This window comes from Archocentrus centrarchus, chromosome 10 (assembly GCF_007364275.1).
Source record: "Archocentrus centrarchus isolate MPI-CPG fArcCen1 chromosome 10, fArcCen1, whole genome shotgun sequence".
Classification (NCBI taxonomy): Eukaryota; Metazoa; Chordata; class Actinopteri; order Cichliformes; family Cichlidae; genus Archocentrus; species Archocentrus centrarchus.
In genome coordinates, this window is record NC_044355.1 from 32005869 (window position 1) to 32020871 (window position 15003).

General features: G+C 40.6%; 1 protein-coding gene across 2 annotated transcripts in view; it reads right to left on the reverse strand.

Moving 5' to 3' along the window:
* LOC115786999 (GDNF family receptor alpha-4-like) overlaps positions 1 to 15003 on the reverse strand; it is a 100338-nt gene that overhangs the window by 10602 nt on the left and 74733 nt on the right. Inside the window, exon 8 of one of the 2 annotated variants that reach the window (XM_030739545.1) lies at positions 9110 to 9230. In XM_030739545.1, coding sequence (XP_030595405.1) covers positions 9110 to 9230 — 121 coding nt within the window. Of the gene's footprint in view, positions 1 to 8364; positions 9231 to 15003 lie in introns of those variants that run through there. The other variant, XM_030739543.1, reaches the window with a different exon arrangement.

Genomic DNA, 15003 nt, shown 5'->3' on the forward strand with positions numbered 1-15003 from the left:
TCAGTTTTGTCAGTGTCAAAGAAAACTCCAGTGTAATCAAAGACCGATTCTGCCTTTGACCAAGGCAACAATATCCTCTTTTAGTGCTTTACCACATGCAAGAGATTACAATGCAAATGCACGGTATTTGGAGAAATTATATTTGCTATCCAGTCCCAATAAGGAACCACCAAGCTCAGCACCGCAGGAATTCACCCATGGAAACAGACAGCAGCAGTGCTTTCAGGTGGTAGTAGGCATGGAGCAAAACAGTGAGCAGAACACTGACAGCTCGAGTGCGCTGCCATATTCAGAAGGATATAATACATTTCTACTGAAGCATGAGAGCATATCAGCAGACTCCAGTTGTAGATCTGGTTAGCAAGCTTTCAGGACAGGAGAGTAGTGACAAACTTTCTGGTCTTAATATCTTTAAAGGTAGTGGAACTAAATTGGCCAAACAACACCGTCTCACAGCAGTTTGTGAAACTGTCACAACATTTAATCTACTTATTGCTTCTGGACAATAAAAATGACTCGGTTAGGATTACGATAAGATAAACTACTCTGTTAGGTTTAGGCAACAAAAAGGCTTACACTACCATCTTTGTTTAGACTGAAACACAATGACTGCCACATTTTTCAAAGCTAATTTTCTTGTACTTGCTCACAGGGTGTCATGTGATTGTTGGTGTTTCTGTCTAATATTGTAGGATTGTTACCTTTATAAAGGTGAGGTCAATGTTGTGCCGACTTGCAGTTAAAAATCGGTCCAAAAAGCAATGAATTTGTTATGTCCATGAACATGAGAAAATATACTGCCTTTTGTAATTTTGCTGTGAGAGTGGTGGTTTATTTATTTTGCATCCTTTTTACAACTCTGCCCTGGTGGAAATGATTTATAACATTTATCACTCACTTATTTACACAGTTCCCCCAGAGGCTGCATCTGCAAAAGGTTCTCGTCCCTTTAACTCCAAAGAAAACTAGCTACATGCACCAGCAGCTGATGTTAGCAAGTTAGCTAAGAACAGAGCATTTGTTGGTGGAGTTGTTCTAGGATTCTAACGGAAAGCAGACATGAGGAATGTAATCGTAATGCGAACTTTTGGTGAGATATAAATCAATTTGTGCTCAGCACTTTGAAGCTGATAGCTGGTCTTTCCAGGCTCTGTTTACCTGTCAGGTCATACGTCAGTGTTATCCTGCGCTCTCGTTGCCAATGGCTCACCTCAAAGTTGAGAAAAGTTGATCTCTGGACTCGTCCACTTTGCGTTGTCAGCAGTTATTTTGCCAATAGTTCGGTGAAGTCACTGAAGGTAGATCACTTTCTGTGGTCTGGTCACCACATCGCTGCCAGTGTGGACACAGCTTAAGTGGTGTGTTCCTGGCTCATAGCAGCCATAATGACTGTTTAAGCTAACTTCCAATTTGTCAGCTATGCAGCAGGTAGCTCTTCTTTGTTATTTTTTGCAGATTTCAGCTTATCAGTTCCTATGATCAGCTCTGGTTATGCTTCGAGGTTTTATTGAAAAATAATTTGGCTTCTTGGTATTTTTAATGTGATCGGGCTTTGCAATAAATCATTTGCTTTAGAAGTCCATTCCCACTGTTTGTTTTTCATAATTCAAGGCACTGATTTTAATTTATCCAGCTCCCACATTATATGTTAAATCTGATGTTTCACACAAAGAGTTTTCAAATGTAGCCGTCAAAGTCTCCGTTTGACTCACAGATATGAGCCCACATTAAATAAAATGAATGGATACAGCTCACTCTTGGGCTGTTGTTGACCTACATCAAGCTGCAAAAATACATCTGTTTCCAGCAGTTGCTTCAAATGAGCCAGTTGTTTAATGGAAACTATTAAAGTGTCAAACAGTCTGAGAGGCTGAAGACAAAAGTGACTTGAGACGAGGAAGGAACCCCCAGAGTTAACTAACAAATCATTCATAATTTGTCAGTGGCTTTGTTATACAAAAAGCTAAAACTTTAAAAAGTTGCAGATTTATATTCTAGTGTTTAAAATGTAAATCAGGAGGTTCAGCAGCACACACAGTACCAGTTAACTGGTTCTGTGTGTAACCTCTTCTGCCTCGCAACTAGCAAACCCAACACAAGCTGGTTTTCCTATTTTATTTATTTATTTTTATGGATAATGTACATGAAACCTAAGCAGAAGGGAAAGAAAATACAACCATCCTAAAATCAAGCATCAGTTAGCCCTGGCTCTTTGTTGAAATTAGGACCACACATGAAAAAAGGGAAAATATGCTGTGAATTGTTGATTTGTCTCAAAGAAGATGTTAAATCCCTTGTAGTTTAAGAAGAAAGCTGACTTTGGTCTTCCTTGTCTTGCTGTCAACAAATCTCAAAAATATTTTGCTCTCAGCATCTTAGATTCTCTGGTTCTTACTGAGCACATAAATACATAAACACAACCAATACAAATTTGTACTTTTACTTATTTACACTGTCATTTTTCTTTAAATTTAAAGCTAAAATTGTATTAAATGTTGTTTAATCATACATGGGGATTTTAGCATTTGTTAGGGATTGTTTCATTTTGTCGATTGATCCATATTTATATATATATATGTACAGTGGCTTACAAAAGTATTCATACCCCTTGAACTTTTCCATATTTTGTCACATTACAACCACAGACATAAATATATTTCACTGGAATTTAATGTGAAAGACCAACACAAAGTGGTATACAATTGTGAAGTGGAACAAAAATTATAAATGATTCAAAACATTTTTTACAAATTAAAAAACTGAAAAGTGCGGTGTGCAAAAGCATTCAGCCCCCTTTTCTCTGAGTGCAGCCAATTACATTCAGAAGTTGCCTGATGACTGCTAATGACTAAAAAGAGTTTAAAGCAGGCTTAGGCTATAAAAAGATTTCCCAAGCTTTGAACATCTCACGGAGCACTGTTCAATCCATCATCCGGAAATGGAAAGAGTACGGCACAACTGTAAACCTACCAAGACAAGGCCGTCCACCTAAACTTACAGGCTGAACAAGGAGAGCACTGATCAGAGATGCAGCCAAGAGGCCCATGGTGACTGTGGACTAAATGCAGAGATCCACAGCTCAGGTGGGGGAATCTGTCCACAGGACAACAATTAGTCGTGCACTGCACAAATGTGGTCTTTATGGAAGAGTGGCAAGAAGAAAGCCATTGTTAAAAGAAAACCATAAAAAGTCCCGTTTGCAGTTTGCCAGAAGCCATGTTGGGGACACAGCAAACATGTGGAACAAGGTGCTTTGGTCAGATGAGACCAAAATTTAACTTTCTGGCCAAAATGCAAAACGCTATGTGTGACGGAGAATTAACACTGCACATCACTCTGAACACACCATCCCCACTGTCAAATATGGTGGTGGCGGCATCATGCTGTGGGGCTGCATCTCTTCAGCAGGGACAGGGAAGTTGGTCAGAGTTGATGGGAAGATGGATGGAGCCAAATACAGGGCACTCTTGGAAGAAAACCTGTTGGAGTCTGCAAAAGACTTGAGACTGGGGCGGAGGTTCACCTTCCAGCAGGACAACGACCCTAAACATGAAGCCAGGGCTACAGTGGAACGGTTTAAAACCAAACATATTCATATGTTAGAACGGCCCAGTCAAAGTCCAGACCTAAAAACAATCGAGAATTTGTGGCAAGATCTGAAAACTGCTGTTCACAAACGCTCTCCATCTAATCTGACTGAGCTTGAGCTGTTTTGCAAAGAAGAATGGGCAAAAATTTCAGTCACTAGATGTGCAAAGCTGGTGGAGACATACCCTAAAAGACTTGCAGCTGTAATTGCAGCAAAAGGTGGTTCCACAAAGTATTGACTCATAGGGGCTGAATACTTTTGCACACCGCACTTTTCAGTTTTTTATTTGTAAAAAATGTTTTGAATCATGTATAATTTTCGTTCCACTTCACAATTGTATACCACTTTGTGTTGGTCTTTCACATTAAATTCCAGTGAAATATATTTATGTTTGTGGTTGTAATGTGACAAAATATAGAAAAGTTCAAGGGGTATGAATACTTTTGCAAGCCACTGTATATATACGAGCTGCTATTACCATATCACAGATACATAAATATGGGTGGTAATACTGTCTGATACTTGCACTTCACAGAACATAGTGCATATAAAAGATGCTTGGGGTAATTTAGAAATGGTGTCATCAGAGTTTGTCGAAAGCAGCTCTGACCTCATTGATTACATTGCTGTTAGCGCTGCAACACACATAATAAATGCAAACTAGATTGTGAATGTTTGAAATGCTAATTGACAGTAGCCCTGTCACTCTTCCTCATTAATTAAACTCTAACATACTGTGTTAATATGCACGTATAAAAAGAATACAGTTTGTTTTATTGGCGCTGAAATGTAAAATCCAGTACCAGTAATGGCCCCCCAAAAAACTGTTACTGGTGCTCTTGGAGTGATTTTTGGCATTTGGGAAATTATACCATCCTGTGTGTATTTGAGGAAACAGTTTGAGCTCTCTGATTTGAGACTTTATGTCTTTAAAACACTAGAACTCCCACAGGTGGTCAGAATGACCGCTGCCTATGTAGTTCTGAAAATCCTGGGAGTTCTAGAAATGTAGCCCATTTCTCCTGTACCAGAAATTAAAATTTTTTTTTTATGTTTAACACTGAATATTTATTGTTTTGTGTTCATCACCTCTGCCCTAAGCTCCAGGCAATGCTTTTTAAAATTTACATTTATTGAACCGCTCGATGCCCTTAATGACCAGATTCGATTGAGATGTTCCATAACAGCCTCATAACCATGAGTCAAAATACTGTTGAACCCATTTAAAAAAAAAATCTTAATTGCAAGTGTAGCAAACTGACAGCTGCTTCACAGTTGGCTACCTTAGACAGATGGCACAGAGTTGTATCCTAATTTGGCCTGATACAGGGCCCTGGGGGCAGAGAGGGTTAGAGAGAGACCGAGAAGCTCGCAAGTACTGTGAATACTTGTGAGCAGGTTTTGGTCTTCAAGGACTTTGACAGGACAGACACATTATGTCCCTTTTAAACATTTCGATGGTACTCAAGTTGTCTCTACGCTCTACAGAGACACTGAGAACCTTCATGGCTGAGACAGTGACTGTGGGTGATGAATGTTTATCAGTATCCACCAATCTCCATCCTCCCGGCCTGAAAAGGTGAAGCCACCTTTGAATGGGTCAGACAAACTCTGATGACACCATTTCTAAATTACCCCAAGCATCTTTTATATGCACTATGTTCTGTGAAGTGCAAGTATCAGACAGTATTACCACCCATATTTATGTATCTGTGATATGGTAATAGCAGCTCGTATATATATACAGTGGCTTGCAAAAGTATTCATACCCCTTGACACCATCGTAAAATCATGGCCTGAGTTTTTCAGGTTTTTCAGAAAACACAAAAAAACTGAAATCATATTGAAAATATGATTTAAAAAAATCATCGGAAAATGACTTAGGCCATTATTTTAGGAAGGTGACGATATCTGACCCTGAGGTTTCAAAATGTTGTGTCCAAAACTGATGGGTGACATGTTGTCAGTGTCCATCCTTTGTTTACAGCCTCTATGGTATCCTCTCCTGTATTGCTCTGTTTATGACTCTTGCTGAGCAAAGTCTTCCTCCCTGAACATCAATATTTACTGTGCAGACCTCCTCAGTGTTTAAAGATCAGAGCTTTACTCAGGCTCTTATCGCAGTTCAGTGACTGACAGATGCTTTGTCCGAGGGGTGTGTTTAGCCAGAAAGGCCTTTGAGATTGTGTGTGTGTGTGTGTGTGTGTTTTGCAGTAGCTGCTCCCACAGCAGTGCCTCTGGAAAAAGCGAGGTTAAAGTACCCACAGACCTGTCACCTCTCTCTCTCTGCCCTCAACCTTTCATTCTCTTTGTAGTTTCTTTCCTTGGCGGCTTCACAAAACAAACTTCCTCTTCCTCCTCCTCGTCTTCTCTGTCCTTCCTTTGACGTTTTGGCTCCTCCATTTCCTTCTGCTCTTGCATTCCCCTTCTAACGTTTACCTCCTTTTTACATCATTATTCTCTCCTTGACTCCTCGCTTTCCTTTCCTGTTTTCTTCCTGTCGCTCTTTTTATTTAAGGACCATCTTTTTCCCCTCTTTTCTTCTCTTACTTTATTTACCCTTTTACTTCTTTTTCATTTGATCCTCATTTTTTCCTTTATCCTCCTTTTGTGTGCCCTTGTTCTTTTTATCTTCTTCTGATTTCCTATTTTTGGTTTTGTTTTTCTACTTGATTTTTTTCTCTTCTCCTCCTCATTCCACCTCTCCTTCACTTCATCTTGTTTCCTCCTCCTTGTACCTTTCTATTGTCTTTTTCTGCTTTTAATCTTTCCCTCTCCCTTTCCTCCTTCATTTCCTTCTCTCAACTCCTTGTTCCTCCTCTTTTTGTCCTTTACTTTGTTTCTTCTGCTTCCTCTTTCTTTCCACTTCTCTTTTCTTGCTTTTTTGTCTTTATCTCCTTTACTGATCCCTGGTCTCCTTCCTTTTCTTATTCAAACTTCCTCTTTCCTTCCCTCTTTCTCCTCTTTTCTTTCCCTCCTCTTTTGTTTTTGCTCCATCCTCTCAATCATTTCCTTGCCCTTTTCCTCTTCCTTCATTCCTATATTTACTCCTCTCCTCACTTTTCATCTTCTCTCCACTTTTCCATTCCTTCTTTCTCCATTCTTTCCCTCTCTCCTTCCTTTCTCTCCTTTCCTTGCCCTCCACTATCAATGCCCCCCCTGCAGATTGAAGTTAATTTTACATGTTCCCCCAAAATAGGAAAGGAGTGAGGGGGGAAAAAAAAAAAGAAGAGTGTCAGCAAAAGATTTATAAGACATAGAAAATCAAGAGCTGGCGATTCTCTCTGCTATGTTTGTGCTCCGGGGTCCTTTCTGTTCTCGCTATAGCACACTATTTCTATCACTGACTGATAGCTCACTCCCCACTCTCTCTCACACACACAGTGCACCCCCCAGGAGCCTATCAGATGATAAAGAGATGTTGTCAGGGACTGATTATCAGCCTTCCAACTAAAAACAAGTAAAACATCAAACGCACAAAGACCACACAGGGACTTGGCCTTATTTTTTTTCTTAATTTCTCTGCCATACATCTCTCTCTTTCCCACTTTCCTCATTTTGTCTGTGTCACTGTCTGACAGTGTGTGTTCTTTCGCCTGCTGGGGAGCTATTTGATTTGTTCAGCTGTTTTAGAGATCATATTGTTTCTGGTGTGCTGTTTTTATTATGTTTTTATTCATATCGCCGCCTGTAGCGGCTCGGGTCCTGGTCCTGTGTCACCAGGGAGAGAGATAGGGACGGGGGATGGAGCAATAAAGCGAGAAAGAGCTGCATCGGCTCGATACGCGCTGGCAGCATGTGTGCAAATGTGGGTGCGTGGACATCTGTGCAAGCATGCAAGGCTGCGCCGATGTGGGTGGCAACGGTAAAGTGCAAGACTCAAATTGTAACAACACGGATTGCCAAATTTTCTTTGTAGTTTTCTTTGCAACAATAAGATCTCTCTGCTTGATCCCTGCACACACGTGCACAAACACACACATCACATACTTGATGTTCATTATTAATGAGAGACAAGTGTGTAATTTATCATTCACTGTGGCTGGAAGGTAGGGACAGTGACAGGGAGACTAGGAAGGCTCCATTCATCACTGTGATAAAGTTTGACTTGCGTATCGTACATCAAGGCCCCTTTCCCCTCAGTCACTGTTAGGATGACCCTTAGACAGTTAAGTCACAACCAGCGACACCGATCATCATCCATCAAGTTAAAAAACAAAACAAGCGACAACAACAAAAAAGCAAGTTCTGACTGTGGGACGTTTCTGAGTCCGAGCCCAGCAGCTTTTAATATGAAATGTATCGGTGCAATGAATATTCTGACTCCACTATTATATCTGTAGCAGCTAGATGAATTAGCAGTCTGTGGATATCTATTCATTTTGTACCCATTAGCTAATTTTGAAGGAGTCAAACCTGACACTCTGCTTGTCTGTACAGTGATGCTCTTTTTAGCCGCATTAGCTAAGTTTGTTAGCAGGCTAAAACAGCGCTTATCTTCTGTAATACATTTGTTTATACAATAATAACACAGCGTAAATTTCAACTTTTGTTTTTCTAACTTGTTTGGTTATAGTAAGAACAATTAAGCATGTCTGGGGCATTTTATTCAATCTGGTTCGGCAGATTTTATCCAGTCCTGCCGACAGGTAAACAAATAAACTAAGTTGCAACAAAAACAAAGCCTCCTCAACTGGGGGGTGGTGGTTGTGTGTGTGTGTGTGTGTGCAGGGGGGGGTGAAAAAGTCAAGAACAAAACAGTAAATTAGACTGTATGTCGCCATCAGCAAAAATGCTAACATTTATTTCCTAAAATGTTCGTACATTATTGTGATAAAATATAATACATGGATTTGTGAATGGCTTCAGAATAAAGGTGGGAAAATGACCTGTTATAATTAGAAGAAAATATTTTTGTATTATTTGCGTAGCATATTTTAGCTTGTGGTATGGTATGCCCACATATGTAACAGCCTGCTAAACCTTCTTAATGTGGTTTGTATCTGCAGGGAAGTCTGTCTAAAATAATAACAGGACACAGAACTGCTGCTACTATGTGTTTGCTTAAACTAAATACTTTTAAAATATTCTTCTAGACCTGTGATATGAACAGCTATATTATGGTTACTGAGTGATGGCAGTATGTGAACCCTACCACACCTAGGTCTCCTGCACTCTTAAGACAGCAACATCCCATTTCACCTCCAGTCAGACTGAACAAAGTGCCATTTTTCAAATAAAGAGTTAGAGGGCAGAATACAGGGGTCGAGGGGATGCTACAGACAAAAGGTAAAGTCAATTTTTTTCACTGTTGTAATTATAATTTTACAGCAATTAATCCAGAATAGTTGTCGAGTCCTTTACATGAGAGAGTGCGTGCATGTGCATGTGTGTGTGCATCTTCTCTCCGTCCTCTGTTTTATCCCCAGCTGAGGGAAGCTGACAGGAAAACGAGGAGCAGTAGCATGGATTTGGCAGGGCCAGCAATGAGCGATGTGGACCCCCCGGTCCCAGACGAACCCAGGTTGGAGATGGTGGCCCTCTCTGAGTAGAGGGGGATGACGTCAAACTGGCCACCATTATCACCCTCCTGCTCATCCTCTGTTTGTGTCAGTTCCTCCTCTTCCTCACTGTCCACCACCTGCCAGGGAGCAAAGTGTGAGTGAAAACTGCTGTTGCATTTCTCAGCTTACACTGTTTCACATTTTACAGTGTGGAAAAATTGTGGCATGTTGTGGGTCGTGGTAAGGAGTGGAAAATGTCAAATCATATGTGTTCTGTCTGGTGAACTGAGAAAATATCATTTGAAACTGGAGAAGTGAATTTGTACTTCAGCGCTGCGGCCCAGATAATTATTTAAGTTAAATCTATTTAGCCCATATTTAATTACACTGGTTGAACCCAAGGCCCACAGTAGTTTATTATGTGGATTGTTGTTCTGCTCATAATAATATGCTATTATCATGTGTTTGAAACGGTGCCTCTGATCTTGGCTCATTCTGTGTATTCATTTATTTCTGACTGATTTTGTTTGAGTCATTTTTAACTTTTCATCATCTAGTGTGACAATCACAGAAGGTGTAAAATGGGCTGTTAGTTTGAGGGTGTTTATATTCATCCAGCTTTTGGAACTAAAAATGGAAAGAACTGTGTTTATTAATCTTGAAGCAGATCCACGCGTGATGTTTGACAGTCAGAAAAGGCTGCGGATTTAAAACATCCAACTGGACCAGCTGAGAAGGTTTCTTCCTGCTAAGCTCCAGTCAACAGTTTTTCTTAGTCACTATCTTTTGAAAGTTTTATGACCTTTCCTTTTGATCTGCTTCTTTTAGGATGAATCGGTGAAGGACAGAAAAAGCCTCAAGAACATTGCTAATATTTCTCTGAACCTAACTGAAGTAAGGGTTCGGCTTCTTTTTAGGACCAGCACATGTCCAGGCTTTGTTCTTCTGCTTACAGTGGTTGTCTGATGACGACAAAAGCGCCATTTGACACATAAAAAAGACTAAAAATATAGGATTTCTTATTAAGATATATAATTCTGCCTTCTGTCCCAGAGTTCAGATCCATCCCAAAGGTGAGATGAACCCGCGGTTTCAGAAGTATATTGATGCAATCATTGCATCCTTCTTGAAAGCACTGATAGTATGTAGACATATGAAGGGAAAATATGGCCCTGTGTAGAATTTTAAAATGACCTACTTTCACAGCGTCCCTCATCAGTTTCAGGTACATTAAAGCCTGAGTATATTTTACAAAATATATTTGTGTGTGTGTGTCAAACTCAGAGATGGTCAGTCCTGTTGCTTTTTTATAAGTTTCAGCACTGTTTATTACTTAGCCAGTGCCACCATCCTGGACTGCAGGATGGTGGCACTGGCAGCAGCCTTTGTGATGCTTTGTAGACTACGACCTGCAAACAGGTGAACGACTACCAGCTGTAGTCCAAGTCCATGGACTAAGACTCAGTTTGCAGGGTGAGACTCATTGGAGAGTCAGCTGATATAGTACTATTAAAATATATTGAAGAAAGTGTGAATGGACCTCCTTTGTATCTACACACACACAGACACACACACACACACGCACGCATGCACCTTCTGTCTCAGCTACCATTGCAATAACTATTCTGTGGGAAAACACTGGAAGTATACTGACACTTTTTTTCTTACAGCCGTCAGCTACAATAGTCTCTTACGCGAGCCTCTCGTCATGCAGCAGAAAAGCTGGAACAGCACATGGTCAGATTTATTTTATGTTGGTTGTTATATGCTCGTGTAAATAATTCTTCTGTTTTTAATTCTCTTTCCAACCTGCTTTCGTGATAGAAAGGTGAAACTACCAAAGTTTTGGTTGATGCACAGGACAACATGCCACACTGTGGGTGCAGCTTTGGCGGGACAGTACATCAGTACATCTTTGAAGGCAAAGAATTCCAGCAAGAAATGCAGCTCGTTCACTGTCTGCCGTCTCTAGCTTCCTCATTTAAATAAGTGATGCTTACATTAAAAACCTAGACTAAGGATATCTGTCTAAGGATATCTGTCGCATAACATTTTATTGATTCACGCTTTCAGAATATTACTGTGCCTCTAACATATGGACATTAGTTTTGTATGAAGAATTCTTCCATTAATTTTTGACTGTAACTATAAACAGAAACACAATGATGACTAAACTGTATTTCAGACAGAATCCCTAAAATCAAGACAAAATCCATATTGCAGTGAATTAGCAGTATAGCGCTGTTCTAGGAGCTTAGAAGAACCGGCTCCATGTCCAAACATGGAAAACCAAGGGCATCGAGAGCAGGAGCAAGACCACAAAAGAGAACAGAGAAGGCATCAGTTACAATAGATGACATTAATTAAATCAGGTGATCAAATAAGCATGAAAGGGGGAGCTTGAGGGTGGATTTCAAAGTGGCTTGTAATGCACAACAACTGTGGGCAGGCAAAAGCAGCACAGCCATTTAAAACCTATAATAGAACAAGTCTGCCAGACCATATCGTTACAGTTATGCATGCTGTGGTACCAGCTTGTGGAATATTTCAACTCACTATACATCAATAGAGTCTTCAGAACCCTCATTATAATAATATGTATGAAGGAAATCTAAAAAGCTAAAAAAGTGCACTAACCCACAAAGAAACTGAAAACCATTTTCTGTATCTACATGTTATGCTAGATACAGAGATGCCATTGCTGTACATGCTAATGCACATGATGAAGCGCATGGAGTACGTTTTGCTGTTAGTGCTTTCTATGTGATTTTTGCAAACCCATTAGAGGAAGGATACAGCGCTCTGGGACACACTGAATGCATCATATGTAAGTGTAAATCCTCTGGTTTTATATGCAAAAAGACTTACTGCTCTATCGTATGTGCACTGTAAACCCAGATAAGTTGAATCTACTTAAAAAAACCAAGGTAACTCGTTGCCTTAAATTTTTTAAGTAATGAAACAGTTCATTTAACTCAGCCTGTTAAGTAAGCACTACTCCATTTCCAATTGAACTAAATTGTATGTTCTAATTGACCAAATTGATCTTTTATAGTTCATGAAAAAATAAAATGTCTTTTGATCAATCAATCCCCCTATCCTTTTCATGGTTGTGTGGGGGTGGTGGGGGCTGGAGCCTATCCCAGCTGACAAGGCAGTAAGATGCAGGGTACACCCCATACAGGTCACCAGCCTTTTGCAGGGCTGACACAGACAATCATTCACACCTGTGGGCAATTTACAGAGACCAATTAACCGAACCCCAGTAACTGCATATCTTCAGATTGTGGAAAGAACCCCATACAGACACAGGGAGAACATACAAACTCCACACAGCAAGAGTCCTGGGCTAAGGTGGAATTGAACCCAGACTATCAGACAGCTATTCCAGCTGTGAGGCAGCAGTGCTAACCACCACACTGCCCAGTAACACAAATATTTTTTACAGTGTTGAACTGTGTCTGTTTAAATTTGGTAAATAAACATGATAAAACTCAGCCCTGCTGAATGCTGGTACATTAACATTTACAAATAACATTTGTCCGTGGAACAATAAAAAACTATACGAGAGAAGGTTGTGAACAAAAACACCAAATGTCAACTATTCCAAACAGCAAGAGGCCTGGACCAAGCCGGAATTGAACCCAGACCTTCTAGATGGTATTCTACCTGTGCGGTAGCACTGCTAACCATCATGCCACCATGCAGATGCGCATTAATCCAGTCTGTTAAAACTGGTGTAAACTAGATTTTTAGCAGGTGCAAAACTTGATGATATTAAGTTGTTTGAACTCAAACACATGATTACAATAAGATAGACCATCAAAAAGTACAGTCTACTCAGCATTAACACGTAATGTTCACATTCTAGGCAATTTTAAGTAATATGAACTCAATATTTTTAAGTGGAATCAAAATCTGGGTTTACAGTGTGGTTCCAATTCAACTGGCATTTAAAAGCATTTAGCAGTTGGGAGCACCGGCGCTCTGGACGGTCACAGCGCACTCAATCATGTTGTGTTATCAAAGTGTTATCAAAGGCATAAATGCAAAGATAGATGGTTTTGTATGTATAATTACCAGGTGGAATTAGATTTGTAAATGAAAAAGTGCTATAACTGTTTCAGTAATAAAAAGTTCTATAACTTCTGACTGTCCAGATAACTGTCAAAACCAAAATGGATCCTTCTGAAAATGAGAAAATTAATAGGATAGAATTCAAAAATACATTAAAATCTCACCACACTGCACATTTGAGTGCATCCTTTGTGGCAATATAACATTTAAAACTAAAAGCAGTCATCTGTTCTTCTGAACTTGATGTTTTCCTAACTGCCAGAACAGATACTTGGCTTTTTGCAGTGAAACCTTTCAAATTCAAGAACAAAAAAATCACTTTAGGAAAACAAGCAAAAGCTCCTCAGAGAGACAACAGCAGCTGAGCGGCAGGCAGATGAAATGTGCAGCAGGTATGGACTGAGGGGTTGAAGTGAGGTAGGGGTGGGTGCTGTAAGGGCTTGAGGATGAAGGGTGGAATGAGCTGAGAATGGAAAGACGAGATGGAATAAGTAAAGGAATATGTGGGCAAACAGAGGAATTGATCAAAGGACATAAAGAAAAGAGGAAGGAGGGAAGACGAGGATTTGGGGAAGAAGGAGAAAGGGGAAAACATATGGGCATGAATAAATTCATACTAATGAAGCTTGACTGATGCACTGCTTCCAACCAACACCTCAGCTAATCCACTCACTGGGAGAGAGACATAGACAAACATGAGAGGAAGAGAGAGCGAGCAAGCGGAGGAGGGCAACCAAAACAGAGAGTTGGAATCCCCTCTCGTCTGCCGGCAGTGAGGTATGCTGGGAGCCAGGGAGCCACAGCCATGGCAGATTGTGGCCTTTCCAAGGTTACAGTAGCCAGGACCACGATTGGATTGGACCGTGTTCATTGGTCAGTGCAAGACAGGGGCAGCCAGGAGCTGCGGTCCTCAAAACGTCTGTTCTCGCCACATTTCAGCAAGTGTGTGTGTGTGTGTGTGTGTGTGTGTGTGTTTGGACATTGCTATGCTGGAGCACTTAGACGAGTCTTGGCCCTGAAGTGTTTTGATTTCAGTCCTGCTGGACAATGCCTGAGTGCCACAAATAAGCTTGATTGGCGGAGAGATGAGACAACTGGACAGTTTGAGCGTTTGTACAGACTGATCCTGGTCCCCTTACTGCCCACGCGATCAACAACAAACTACAGAAAAATGTGCTGACTGAGAACTGAAGGAGTGCCTGACTTTTGGTAGCATTATTATGTACATGCAGTGTGTGTCGTCCATCCCACATACTTCAGCTGTCACTGAGGGAGGCATCACTATAGAGTTTCATCCACACTGCAGTCTCTTATATACAGATTGTCATGATTTCTGCTATTGAATCCTGATCTACGAACAAACACTCCTTTGAATTTTGTATTCTTCACGTTTTCACATTTTCTTTGCAAAAATGCAAAGAGCTCCAGGAAGCTCCAGCCTGTCATTAGCCTTTTTAATGACCATTTTATTCCCCTTTGCCTCATACTGGTTCTGGGTGTTGTCCATGTTGATGGTCAAGTTTAGAGCAACATTCACCAGGACTGTCATGAGCTTCATGGCTGCCAGTGTTGGGGTGTGTCTGAAGGCTTGCTCTTGGTAATCTGCTAGTCTGGTGAGAAGGAAGATGGCTGTTTCCATCTGATACTTATAAATTATACTGTATTGACACTGGCGAATTAGCACTGAATTCACAAGAGCTTGTTTTGAACTTCTTCCACTGGGGTCCAGCTATGGTTAGACAACCAGCTCTCATGTTTTCCATGCCCTTATCTTGTTGGGGGCAATTTGTACAGCCTGCTCCATTCCCTCCTTTTCCTTTCTCCCCTGCTGCC